The sequence below is a fragment of the Galleria mellonella genome, unplaced genomic scaffold (assembly GCF_026898425.1).
Source record: "Galleria mellonella isolate WM207_F2 unplaced genomic scaffold, CSIRO_AGI_GalMel_v1 utg133, whole genome shotgun sequence".
NCBI lineage: Eukaryota > Metazoa > Arthropoda > Insecta > Lepidoptera > Pyralidae > Galleria > Galleria mellonella.
Genome location: NW_026441990.1, coordinates 1,710,687 through 1,725,446, shown reverse-complemented (window position 1 = coordinate 1,725,446; position 14,760 = coordinate 1,710,687). Strand labels below are relative to the sequence as shown.

Below are 14,760 nucleotides of genomic sequence, written 5' to 3'. Positions count from 1 at the left end.
ACTACGACTCCGACGGTGATAGCTCGCTACAATGATGTTACGCTTTACTGAATCTAGACTGAGCCATCCATAAGTACCATTTTAAACATAGTCCCCCTAACTAGTTATCGGCTCACGCAACAAATACCTCTATGATTGGATATAATTACCTCGTAACAGTGTTACTCTGCCTGTTACCTCAGAATACAGGTAACATCGCGCTCCACTTGACACGCGGTACAGTCAGAACCAATGACCTAACTCGGATATCTTCGACTTGATCATAATTAACGCTACGTAATAATAAACATTGTATATCATTACCTAATAATTACATAAGATGATAATTAAATAAAACTCTTTTATGTTTATTAAATTCATTAGGTGATTTATGCTTTCAAAGTAAATTCTTTGAGTGTTCGTTCATATGATAATTTATGACTGTGTTTTAAAAAAAAAGCAGCTTCCATTTTGGCTAAACCAATTATTTTGGTTTAAGAACTAAACTATTGAATCAGTTTTGATCTCAGAGTTAATTTCTATGGGACCAATCTGTAAATATAGCCTTTTATATTATATAAAAAAGCCTTTTATATTATATTCAAAAGCAAATATTTTCAAAAATTCTTTTTTATATCTGATGGAGTTATGAGGTAACAAACATTGAAAAAATACAACTGAATTGAAAACCACTTTCTATTTGAAGTCGGTTAAAAGTACAGTGATTACCTACCAACTTCACATTTTGATACTATTTTGAACAAATGTATTTCGTTAAGTAGATAATTCTATCTTTGAGAGGTAAAAGGGATAATTTTTCATTCATTCAATGTGTAACTACTTCTTTTCAGTTCCAGGATATTGTAAAAGATGACGAGGAGAACAAAAAACGAAATACAGATACCCAAATACAAAAGAATAAAAAGAACTTGAAAAAAGAAAACCAAAGATATTGGAACATATATATATATATATATATATATATATATATATATATATATATATATATATATATATATATTTGGATACATATATATATATACCATATAAAAGTAAGTGGCCCGTGCTCCACACATTGATAATTTTTATATAGGAAGCATCTCGTACTCGAAAGGCCAGGCGGTTTGGTATAAGGTTTTACTTCAGGTTTTCCTATTTTTGCACTAATGTACTGTTCTTTATTCTTCTTACGGTACAAAGAATATAAGTAAATAAGTGGTAACTCAAAAACGAGATAATTTTTAAAGTATAAAAATAATTTTGTAAACGCTTGTACGTGCTTTACGTTTGCGGCGTACCAGTGAGAAATAGGTATGAAGTCAGGGTAAAAGGCCTATTCTGACGTATCATAGAAAATTCACTACGATTGTTCGTGTGAAGATCGAACTGACAGGATGCATATGCTGTAAGCGTGGGATCCCTATTACAAACAAATCTTTTCGTTGATGATATTACGTTTCATCATCATCATCATTCCAGCCATTATCCGTCTGATCTGTATTTGATTATGTTTATACTCAAATAATGTATGTGATTACGTTTATACTTAATTATACAAAAATAATCATATAATTAATATTTAATAATATGTTTTTAAATCTTTATGTTCCACAAATAAAATAAAAACATAAAAAAAATGGTCAAGACTGTCCATTAGTAGGCATGTATGATTCAAATTTCATCTCAGATTATTAGAGACGATCACTTTTATGTATTTTTGTTTATTTATTTACTTATTTTATTTATTTATTTTCAGGAAAACATACAGCTTCATTCAATCAATACATAATCAAATTATATCTAAGTTGAGCCATGAATAGTTTTCACATTTAGGTAATTAGACAATGGATCGAATTTTATATATGCAAAAAAAAATACACATAGTACAATATAACTTTATGTAGTTGACTGTACACACCTAGCTAATGTATTCATGAGTGAAAATACGCGTATTAGGATAATGTAATATTTCACTTGCTGCGCACCGAATTTTTACTTTTATTTATTTATTTTGTGATACATAGGTAACAATGAATGGTGAAACATAGATAAGTCCTCTATGATCAACCCCATCTATCGAGGTATACAAATTCGCATTCATATAATAAAAAAAATATATAAAAAAATCAACAATGTCACATTTACAGTAAAAAAATATAATATTATGGATATTTATTGCATTTATCTCCAAGAAAATCGTCAATTGAATAGTATGTTCTGTTTACTAGGTATTCATACAGTTATGTACTTTTTTTTTACTTAACGGTGTAGCAGATTTATTTATATTAAACAAAACATCACCAAAGCCTTAGTGTGGTTACCAAACTGCTTGCCAAGCGGTGCAACTACTGGCAAAAACCCACAAGAAGGAGGCTTTATGTTCAACAGTGGACAGTGGAGGGAAAAGGATTGATAGTAATGGAGACTAAGAATCCTATTGCTAGCAATATACCCAACCAGGTTAACCTCCATGCAGTTTCACCTGGAAACTATCATTGTTAATTCCTGATGAATACATTATGGTAGGCTAACTGGCCTGTTTTCATTCTCACCTATCATCCCTCATTGGTGCCCCATTTGTTGTGGGAGTGGGAGTCCAATGGGAGTTGCCATTCTATTTTCACCCATTAAAAAAACAATGGACATTAAACGGCTAATACGATGATGATGATGAATATATGTAATTTAAAAAAAAATTACATTGCACCGACATTATTATGTAAATAAATACCTATAAACATAATCACTAAGTAAATTTATGTATGTGCGTTTAGATAAAGTAAATTACTCTGTATTTAGCTTTATATCTAATAGATTTCAGTAAATTCTTGTAACCTCTGCATATAATTATAGATTACCCTTTACTAACCCCAATACAGTATAGGAGTATTGAACAGTACCATAGACAAAAGATTGTCAGACGCGAATTATCCTTCAATTTTTTTATGATACTTAAAATGGCGAACATATTAATGACTGAAGAGAATTGACAACCATCGTTTACAATATAGCAATTAATTACACATGTATTTATTACACGATGACTTCGTTAATTCTGAGCAAATTTTGAAAATGCTTTTCACGTTAGATAATGTCGATCGATATTAATTTTGTCACAATTAAAGTTGCTACTTTTTTTGCGGAACGAATACTTTATCTGAAGTTATTATCATTAAAAGATATGTAAAAACATTGAATTACAACAAATTATGCAAACCTTGGCAGTCTGATGACGTAAACCTCTTAATCTACTATAACTATTCTGCATTTATCCATTCTTCATGTTATAACATAATTGTGTATGACAACCAAATATTTTACCAGATTTTACTGTAAAATAACTAATGACTATAGTTATTGAGATTCTTGGTATCGAATTCAATTTAATATTTATAATTAATAGTTTCTTAGGATATTATTTTCTCCTATTGTCTCATCATAATGGTGTTGACATCATTTTTACACAGAGTACTTGTACAAGATATTTTTAACCCTGCCTCCGGTATATGCTGAAGAGGTATCCATGAGGGATGATAAATGAGAATGAAATAAGTTCTGATGGCCCATCGTGACGAATTATTCACCATGATTTCCAAGGAAAACCGCGTGAGATTGACGTGATGGGGTACATTGCTAGTCACTAGATTTCATTAATAACAATCACTCCCTTCTTCCCATATATTTAAGAGATATAAAAACTACCTACTTCCACATCTGTTTTCATAATCTTTGCAGTGCACAGCGCAGCAGGTGCAACAAGCGTACACAGAGTGGGACAGTGACGCAACACTCTTCCTGTATGAGATGCGCCGCCTATTATTTACACACGGTTCTTTTGTATGATGCAATGACAGTATACTACTTATTTGACTTAAAACAGTAGCAGGATATCATCTTTATCCGTCTGTTTATTTGTTTACCTGTGGCGTAAAGGTAACAAAATGTTATAAGGGGAAAAAATCCTATACGAGTTAATAAAAATTATGATAGTACTGTTTTTTTATACCATATGGTACGGTAAGCAGTTACCGTAGCCTATAAACGCCTGCTATACCAGGGGATTTAACACGCGCGTAAGCGCCCCTAAATAAACCTCTTTACCCCTTTTTTAAAAAACCCCATGCTGTAGTCTCTGGAAAACCGTTAAAAAAAGTTATGGGCCCACCCGATGGAAAATAATAACCATCATTCGTGATACTGTTCACATTTTGGAATTTTTATGCCTCTTATCTTAAATATTACAAAAAAGTAAGATGACGATCACGACGATAAAGACAGCACCACGTCTATAAAGGCGTCTAGAATACCAAACCCTTCAAACAAAATATATTATTGAACTATTTGTTATTTTTCGGAATTCATTATCACCCGTTATTTGAATAGAATTATTTTGTTTAATTCCAACCATTTTGTCCATGCACGGTTTGCGACACGTATTTCACCTTTAAATGAGACATCTTCAAGTTAATTAACAATAGGTTAACACTAGGCTCCGAACAAGCCGCTGTTAACCGTTCGGTACCCAAACTGCGAATATATTTATTAATCGCAATTTGGGTAGTATAGCTCAACATTGAAGTCGATTCTGAGGTACCAATCCCTAAACTTATTTCCAAAATTAAAGATGAAATAACACTACTATAAATTTATGTTATACTGGTCTAATAATTATTTCACTGTAATGTGGAAATGAAAATTTTATTTTACAATTGTGCTTCAAAATCGACCCTAAATTCAACGTAATTTGAAGCGACTTCCTACAGAAGAGGAGAAAAATTGATACGTTGTATTCTTGGTCTAACAGATTACAATAGTGATATGTTGTATTCTTACTCTGTTACCACGAGAATGTTGATGCATTGTATTCTTGCTTTTTTTCCATAGGAGCAGTGACACATATTCTCACTGTGTCACTATGAAACTGGTAACGTATTGTATTCTCACTCCGTTACCTCAGAAATTGTTACTGGTGACACATATTATTCTTATGTCATCACAAGAGTGATGACACATCATACTCTGTCCCGACGAGAGTAAAAATACAACATACCACCAGATACGTTATGTTCTTACTCCGTTACCGCAGACAGACGTTGCATCAGGGAACTTAAATTTTAGGGTCACGAGGTCGTATTTAAAATTAACCAGTTAATCTTCGAAGCGAACATTATCTGTAACTACCCGGTTTACCGGCTAGACCTAAAAAAAACAATTCGCCCCATATCTCATCGTGATTTCATACAAGTCTGTGCCATTAGCTACTAATTTCGCACTTTCGACGTACATAATTACAACTTGAACTTGCGTAATGGAAGTACCAGTCGCTTCTGCAGTCACGACCAAACTGTACCACTAATTTATATTGTGCTTTCTTAAAACAACAACAACAAACGATTTAATACCATAATCACTCGGAATAAGAGCGAATGGAAAACATTTTTTATTTTACAAACCGCCAACAAAAGTCGGTGGATGCACAAAGCACTAAAAATTATATCAAAACGTCAAAGGTGGTTGCGTAACCTCGTACCCAATACAATAATAATAGATGTCGTACAAAAAAAAAATAACGAAAGTGCAAGAATTAGAGCGGGCAATGGATACAATGGCACTGCAAGCACGATTCCGTCTGTCCGTACGAAAATAATATAATAATTGACGATGGATTTAGATGACTGAGGTATGTATTGAATGCTTGTTGATGTGTAATCCGTTTTGTAATACCATAGATTAAATAATGTAGTAATACTTTGTCTATGGTAATACAATAACATTATCTATATGATATAGTGAGACGCCCACGGTACCCGTCATGCGTTGCCATTCATGATGAATGAATATGGTGTTGCGATTGCATACATTGTACATTTTAATAATATAACAAAATTGTGACTAGATAATGTATGTCCATGGAACATATTTAAGGAAAACTAATATGAGAAGTATTAATAAGACCAATAAATACCAAAACCGTAATTTTTATATATTTTATGTGTCTGTCTGTTCTGACATCACGCAAAAACTACTACACCAATTTGGATATGGTGTTCACAGTTGTTAAATATCCCACTGTTATATGTCCATTGTATACATACAAACATGTTTTCATCTACTATATATATATAGAGGTTTATTTAGTTCACTTATTCGGATAAATAAATAGATAATACTGGCAACTGAGAAACGCTCGCGTTGCCATGGTGACCACAAATAACAGAAAAAAGTAAGTTCTTATTAAAAATGTTTGTATAACAGGACAACGTTTTTTTATTTATCACAAAATTAATTAAATAAACCGAGTAGTTCCTCAAGATCCTTATTCAGGATTATTCATTGGTCTAATCGAGCCGGATTAGAGTTCAGTTTGGTGTATTGCTAAACTCCTGAATAGCAGTGGATCATTGCAGAAGAGTTTGCCCTTAGTACAGCAGCTAGTGGCATCGGTAGCGTCGCTGTAGTGAGAAACTAGTTGCAGACAGTGGCGGTATTTGGAGTGAGTCCAATTTACGTTACTGTAAGGCGGAGCGGGGCAAAGAAGTTCATTGAGGAAGTGTCTACTCGTCAAGGTGTGAGTAAAGTTCAAACTGTGAGTTCTATTGTTCATTATTAGTGATAGTGAAGTTCATCCATATTGAAAGAAGCTAGAAGTAATCAGATCAATTCAATTTCATGTTCCACTCATCGGAAACAAGATCAAGTGCAAAACGAACTGTAATCTTATTTTCAAGAAAGTATTAATTGTAATAATATGCAATATTATTACATAGAATATTTTACTCAAATATAATTAACAACGTAGAATTGTAATTGCAAGATAAAATGTGTTAGTTTGGAGAACATGTGTCCGATTTTACTAAGAATTTTGTATTCGGAACGCTTACAACATTTCGATTAATGTAAAAATGTTTATGTTTTACTTTACAGATTAATTCAATTACTCCATGTTAGTTGACAAATTAGTTATTTAAAATTTTGTAATAATGTATGCTTTCTATGTTTTCTATATATGCAAATGTTAGGGTTTGATATGAAAACATAATTATTTATACAGTAAGGTTATATGACTTAAGAGTAATATTTACCTAATAAAATATTATTTGTAGTGTGCGAATAGTAAATTCATAATAACTATATAGGTAATAAAGTGAAGTTCCGTAACAATAATTATTCACTTATGGTTATAGTTACTTGTATTGTTATTGCCTTTATTTAGTTATTTAGATTCAAAATGGAGTCTTTAATTCACGTTCAAAATGATTTTTACACACGAATTAATAAGACTAGAGCTAATTTTAAGAAATCTCCTAAAGGTCGTATTACAGAAGAATATGTAGAGAATAGATTAAAAATAATAGAAGAGTTGTGGTCAGAGTTTAAGTCAGGTCATAAGGAGCTTTATAAATTAGCAGATCCAAGTAAATTAAAACTTCATAGTTATGTTACCGATGAAGTATATTATAAAATGGAAGAAGTATATTTAGATCACAAATGTGAATTGATAGAATTATTAAAAAGTTTTATTCCTAAAAGATCAGATAACGAATATTTATCTGCCAGTGGTGATAATAATTCTGCAGGTGCTAAGTCTAGCCATGTCAGACTGCCTAAAATTAATATTCCTATATTCTCAGGAAAATATAGCGAATGGATTACTTTCCGCGATTTGTTTCAATCTATGATTCATAATAATTCATCCTTAGATAAGGTACAAAAGTTACATTACCTTAAGGGATACCTGACAGGCGAGGCAGAGCAACTAGTACGTCACATACCTGTGTCTGAAACAAATTATGACTTGTGTTGGAAACAACTTGAAGATCGGTATAACAATAGAAAATACTTATCTCACTGTATACTTACAAGGCTTCTAGGTCAAAAAAGTGCTGTTGTAGAATATGCAGGTTTTCTTAAAGACTTATTAGATACTTCTACTGAATGTTTAAATGCTTTGGTCAACATCGGAATAAATGTTTCTTCGTGGGACATTATTTTAATTCATGTACTCGCGTTAAAATTAGATCCCGAATCACGTAAACAGTGGGAATTAAATATAAGTTCTAATACAAATGCCGACATATTACCTACCTTTCAACAATTTAAGGAATTTCTTACCAGTAGATACAGATCGCCTCAAAGCTCGTGTGGCACGACGTCCAGAATTGGCGCGAGAGGGGCCCTTCATGCCCCTCCCACACCTCTCTTGTTGTCCGTGAGTTTTTGAGGTGGACCGAACACCGCCGGATTGCACTAGAGTTTATTGAGCCTAATAATAGTAATAGACGGTCAGATTCAAGAAATTTAGTACAAAACTCTGTTAAAACTAGAGTACTACATGCAAATGTATTCGAAGTAGTATGTGAATATTGTGCTGGTAATCACAAGTTATGTTTCTGTAAAGAATTTAGTTCAAAAGGTTATGACAAAAGACATGAGTTTGTAGCAAACAATCGTATTTGTTTCAATTGCTTAGGAAGTAATCATTCTGTAAGATTCTGTCAAAAGGCTACAAATTGTAGGATATGCAAAAAACGACATCACTCTCTTCTTCACCCACCAAATATGACTCCAGAAACTATCAATCAAGGTGTGTCGACACAGAAGGTCACTGAAGTTGCTACTACAAACAATGAAAATGAGCCCACAGTGGATTCAATAGTAACTTGTTTGGGTACAAGTGAGTTAAGAAAACAAGTACTCTTAGCTACAGCTCTGGTAAAAGTCAAATCAAGTTCAGGTCAATATCAAGTTGTTCGAGCACTCATAGATCAAGGTTCACAAGCCTCATTTATTACAGAAGATACCTTGCAGGAATTAGGTTTAAAAAGGTCATCTGTAAAGGGTATTATCTCAGGACTTAGTGAAAATAATAGTTCAGTAACTTCACAGGGAATAGTATTATTGAAAATTCTATCAATGTTTGATCCTACATTCAAAATTAATGTTACAACACACGTGTTAAAACAAATTACCTCTCGTCTGCCTGCTAAACAGATAGCTGAAATAAATTGGATTAAATCAGCGAATATTACTCTTGCGGATCCTCAATATGACTCTCCTAATAAAATTGATCTTTTATTAGGCGCTGAAGTGTACAGCCAGATTTTACAAGGCGGAATAATGAAGAACGCGGCTATGAAGAACGCGGCTGGATCCACTTTAGCACAACGTACATCTTTAGGATGGATATTATCTGGATCTGTTGAATGTACAAATGTAGACGACAATATAGTAGTTCTACATAGCCATATAGAGGAAAATGATATGTTGAATCGATTTTCGGAACTGAAGTCAGAGAGTATGAATAGTTCAAAGAAAATGTTGACTCCAGAGGAAGAACAATGTGAACGAATTTTCACATCTACCACAAAACAGAACAAAGATTGCCGATATATTGTGAAACTACCTTTACGCGAGGATGATACTTGCGAGGGCGGCAAATCACGAAAAACAGTAGTGGAAAAGTTTAAAGATCTGGAAAAAAGATTCAAAAGAGATAATGAGCTTAAAAAAGATTATACAAAGGTAAATAATGAATATTTAACTTTAAATCATATGAAAATGATGGAACAGCCCGATGATGAAGTAAGCCAGTCAGTTTATTCACCACATCATACAGTCGTTCGGAAGAAAATGATCACTACAAAGATGAGAGTAGTTTTCGATGGTTCCTGTAAAAATAAAAAAGGTATATCATTTAATGGTAACTTGTTAATTAGTCCTAAATTACAACTAGAGTTACGTCATTTTATAATACGTTGGATGCATCAACCAATTTCTCTTACTGCAGACATCATTAAAATGTGCAAGATAGTTAAGGTAACAGACAAAGATACTAATTATCAACACATGGTATGGAGAGAAAATATAGATGATGAGATACGAGATTACAAACTGCTAACAGTTACATTTGGTACATCATCTGTCCCATATTTAACAGTGAGAGCTATGAATCAAGTAGTAAATGGTGAAAAAGCTGAATATCCGCTTGCATCAAGAAGAGTAAACTGTGAATTTTATATGAATGATTTAAAGAGTAGAGGTCAAACTATAGAAAAAGCATTAAAATTTTATTATGAAATGAATGCACTATTAAATAAAGGCGGTTTCATATTGCAGAAATGGTATAAAACAAGTAATAAAGATCAACTAAATGAAATGATAAATAAGGATAATGAAGAAAATAGAAAAATAGGAGATATTAAGGGAAATGTGAAATTTAAAACAGACAATGTAGTATATTTGAGAATTAAAGATAATTTCTCTAGCCTCAAACTTATAAGAGTCCTAAACCTAGCATATAGTAAGGAGGATGACTTACCTTCAACAAAATGGCTTTTTGGCAGAATAGTACAGAAACATTCTAGTACGGATAACACAACTCGGGTTATCTCGTTAAAATATAAAAGGCTATTATTGTGCAGCGTCTAAAACTATGTATACTCCCAATTGATAGTGAGTAATATTATATTAATGATTTATGTATTTAGGCATAATATAGTAGTTCAATTGTATTAAGTACTTACCTCATATGTTCAGTTTAATTTCCTATATTTCATGTTCTTTAGTTCAGTGGTTCCATGGTGGGCGGTTTTTTAAAAAAAGGACATGTTGTCCTTGGTGGGCGGAATGTTAAATATCCCACTGTTATATGTCCATTGTATACATACAAACATGTTTTCATCTACTATATATATATAGAGGTTTATTTAGTTCACTTATTCGGATAAATAAATAGATAATACTGGCAACTGAGAAACGCTCGCGTTGCCATGGTGACCACAAATAACAGAAAAAAGTAAGTTCTTATTAAAAATGTTTGTATAACAGGACAACGTTTTTTTATTTATCACAAAATTAATTAAATAAACCGAGTAGTTCCTCAAGATCCTTATTCAGGATTATTCAACAGTTGTGCCCCTAAAGATCTGACCTAAAATCTGGTGTATATTTCATCTTGATAGGCCATCTAGTCAGTATGTATAATAGTCTCGTTCAGATAGTCCATCAATTACAATTTCCATATCTTATTTCTTCGAAATTGATCGAAACAATAACAAAATCAACATTAAATCATCATTTTTAATCATATAATAATTTAAATTTACACAATTTTTTAAATAATAATACTTCATATTCTAGCATATTTCTTTTTAAAAGTCCGGCAGCATACCTGCGATGCATCTGGTGTTGCGGAAGATCATGAGCGGTGGTGGTCATCAGGTGAGCTGTATATTCGTTTGCCCATTGTATTATAAAAAAAAAGTTACAATAAATTATAAATAGCCTTTTAGCACACCACATCGAGGCAGCGTAACCAAGATACTGGCGGCATTATCTCATCACCTAATTTATTTATTTTATTTATTTATTAAATACAAGAAATTTACAACAGCGAGTACATTGAACCCGCACTAGATGAACCTGCATCGCGGGAGTCCATAAAAGATTACCAAGACACGGTGATTTACAAATATAAATTAAATTAAATTAGTGAGCCAGTTTTATGAAAACGACAAGTTAAAATGACATCGTTCTCTATTATGAAGTGCTTCGTAAAGATGTCTTCACGAATAAAACAGACAATTATATCAGTTCTTTCAATATTATATAAATAAATACATACAATTAAATATACAAAAGACATACACTACTATATACGAATATCAATAAATGTTATTTAATATCAATTCTGTGGCATCGTAATCCAGATTTAATCTAATCATAATTATGTGTAATCTTTTTGTAAAAGTTGCAGTGACAAATATACTGACAAACCATCTGAAAAAAAGTGATAACCATCGACTTTAGACATGAACAAAACTACAAATAATACAGAATACATCGTAACACCTGTGGTACGCCATGCGTTGCCATTCCTGAGGACCAAATTCACTGCTAATTCTCACCATTCAAAGCGAATAACAACCATGGAAGCACAGTTATTTTAAGGCAAAAATACAAGTGGGACAAAGGTACCCATGCGGAAAAAGAAATAGAAATTTTATTAAAAAAAAACGTCACGATCACCAAATGTCGTGAAATGCAATAATTGTTTAAAACATTTGTAAAGCTTTGTTCAGAAGTGGTACAAGGTTCGACATTACGTTTCAAAAAAGCCTAATGCTGTTTCGTACTCATAGAGATATTTTATATCTGTATGAGGACAAATATCTTTAGGTATCACAAGATAGGATAATATTACCAGAAGGAGACTTTGTACAAAAGTCGATTGCTTCGGTACTTCTGTCCCATTCGTGTTTTAACCGTAAAGCAGTTGTTTGCATGGCTGTGTTTCGGTTTAAACAGTGGGATATGGCGCGAATTTACTAGGTACGGAGGAATAACATCTGAGTCCTCAGGAATAGCATGAGGCATGCATGGGGAGTTAACAACAAAAATGTATGATCAAATTAAGATTAAACAAATTATACTTTTAACTAACATTCTTTTAAATTATTACACAAATAATCTATAAAACTCCATAAAAAATGGACATTTTGATTATGAATTTATTAATATTGTTTTGATGGGTGAAAATGGTATGGTAACCCCGCCTGCGCTAACGGGGTACTCTGGCGGAGCACCAGTGAATGGTGATAGATGAGAATGAAAAAAGGCCAGTTAGCCCATCATGATGAAGTCATCAGGAATTAACCATGATAGTTTCCAGGGGGAACCGCGAGGAGGTCGACCTGGTTGGGTATATTGCTAGCAATGGGATTCTCAGTCTCCATTACTAACAATCCTTTTCCCCCCAATTTATTAATATTAAAAATTTCTGTGTTGTTCTGGTTCACGAAATTTGATCATAATCAATTTTGTAGTTTAGTTTTTAAATCAAAATATCTGGTTTTGTCACAATTGAAGTCGGTTTTTTTCTGGAAAACAATCTTAAATTATTATTATTATTTATCTGGCTATAAATAACAATTTCTTATAACATATGGATATTTTGATTATCACATAGTGTATTGAAGTAAATTGTACTCATGATGTAGTCAAATAACCTAATGCAAGTTATGCTCACTATAGGATCATGATAGTGTGGTAGAACTGGTCGTTAAGCTCCGTATAGTTGATATATACGCTGGCTCATCCATCATACTCGTGAACGGATGCTGCCTGTGAGAAGTGTGAACCACTCATGATTGCTTGGTTATGCTATTATTATTTATATTATTGAATAATACATAAATTAGAACTTACCTAATGCTAAACTATACTAGTCACAGCAAATGTATAAATATAAAATGAACTTGTACATAAATAAATTGAAAAGAGTAACTCTCAAGTTTCTGCGGATTCTACTCAGCAAATAACATTCCGAACCTAACAGCAAAATTATAAAAAAATAATAATTTAAAAGAGCTTGTAAACAAGTCTATTTAATTAAGGATTATTGCTGTTCTATTGTATTCACAGTATGTATAAAACTTTACATAAATCTATAATACCTACATGAAGCATGCTTAGGGGAAACGCAGCGTTATAGTGTTAATATTGTCCTACTACTTTCACTGTACTCTCGGATAGAATTCGTGATCCGATCGCTTCCTAGCCCTCCAGTCACGAGCACCGCCAGCTTTGCATAGATAGATCGCAAGACGAATGACTGACAGCAATTCCGCTCACTTTGTTGTGATTTGCACGATAAAGATGTATGCAGTTTGTGCCTTGGTCCTTTCTAATTCGGACTTTATAATAGTTGTCGTAATCGACTTTGTACGGACAGCATCAAAAGTTCTAAAATTAATTATTGCATTAGGAAAGAGCGATATCTAATGGAATAATAAATGAATGAATCAGAACGACCTCCAAATAGTGCTTCCTAGAAAATATCGTTTGATTAATTCTTGGTTGGTCAAATTGACCCAACTTCATTCTTATCTACCATCCTTTACTGGTACCTTGCCAGCATATACCGATATCGCAAGCAGAGTTATTCTATTCGTCTCATAAAAAAAGAAAATCATAAACGCCTGCCACAAAAGAATTAGCAATGTAGTTTATAGAATTGATTATTAAGTATTATATTATTATTCTTCCTAGAAAGAAAAATTAATAAATTTATACGATTAGTGAATACTTGCTTCCTGGTAGTTTCATTAATGACATATGCGTATTAAAGAGGAGGGTTGGATGAGCCGTGCCCGCCCCAGCATACAGTCGGAGTTTTTAACTATGCTCAAACATTTGAGAATACATAATGCCTTTTTTAAGGGGCCAGGCAGCCTCTAAAAAGAAATCTTAAACATGCAGTGTTCAGTGTTGATCAACACATATAACAAAATGGTAACTGGTCGCTGTCTATACATGAAAGAAATATATGAAAAACTATTGTAGGAGGGCTTTATGACCGCATTAGAACCCAAAGCAATGATTTTTAGAATTGTCTCTTTGTACGTTTGTATACGCTAATCTCAGAAACAACCGATTTGAATGCGGTTCTCACTGTGTTGCGGTTAGCGCCGCCTAACATATAGTGTTTGTTTTATTTCAATTGATTCATAAGTTATATCAATCTAAAGAATCACATATAAAATGCTATAAAATAACTAATCAGTTGAATTAACTGAAACTTTATGAAGGTAATGGGTAAGTAATTATCATTTAAGTATATAATACAATATAAGACCGGATTCATAAAGAGTTCCAATGGGAATGATATAAGGGAACTACATAGTTAAAGGCAGGCAACGCTGCGGGAAACGGCTAGTACGAAATATATTACGTATTAAATAAATAATTATAATAAAATGTTTTCTTTCTCCTCACAATGGT

At 32.6% G+C, this 14,760-nt stretch overlaps 1 protein-coding gene across 1 annotated transcript; it reads left to right on the top strand.

Annotated features, from left to right (window-relative positions):
* Positions 1 to 7,207: 7,207 nt before the first annotated feature.
* LOC128202543 (uncharacterized) lies at positions 7,208 to 10,407 on the top strand. Its single transcript, XM_052903243.1, has 2 exons — positions 7,208 to 7,573; positions 8,137 to 10,407. Exons 1-2 carry the CDS (start codon positions 7,208 to 7,210, stop codon positions 10,405 to 10,407), a joined length of 2,637 nt encoding a protein of 878 aa, XP_052759203.1.
* The last annotated feature ends 4,353 nt before the right edge of the window (positions 10,408 to 14,760 follow it).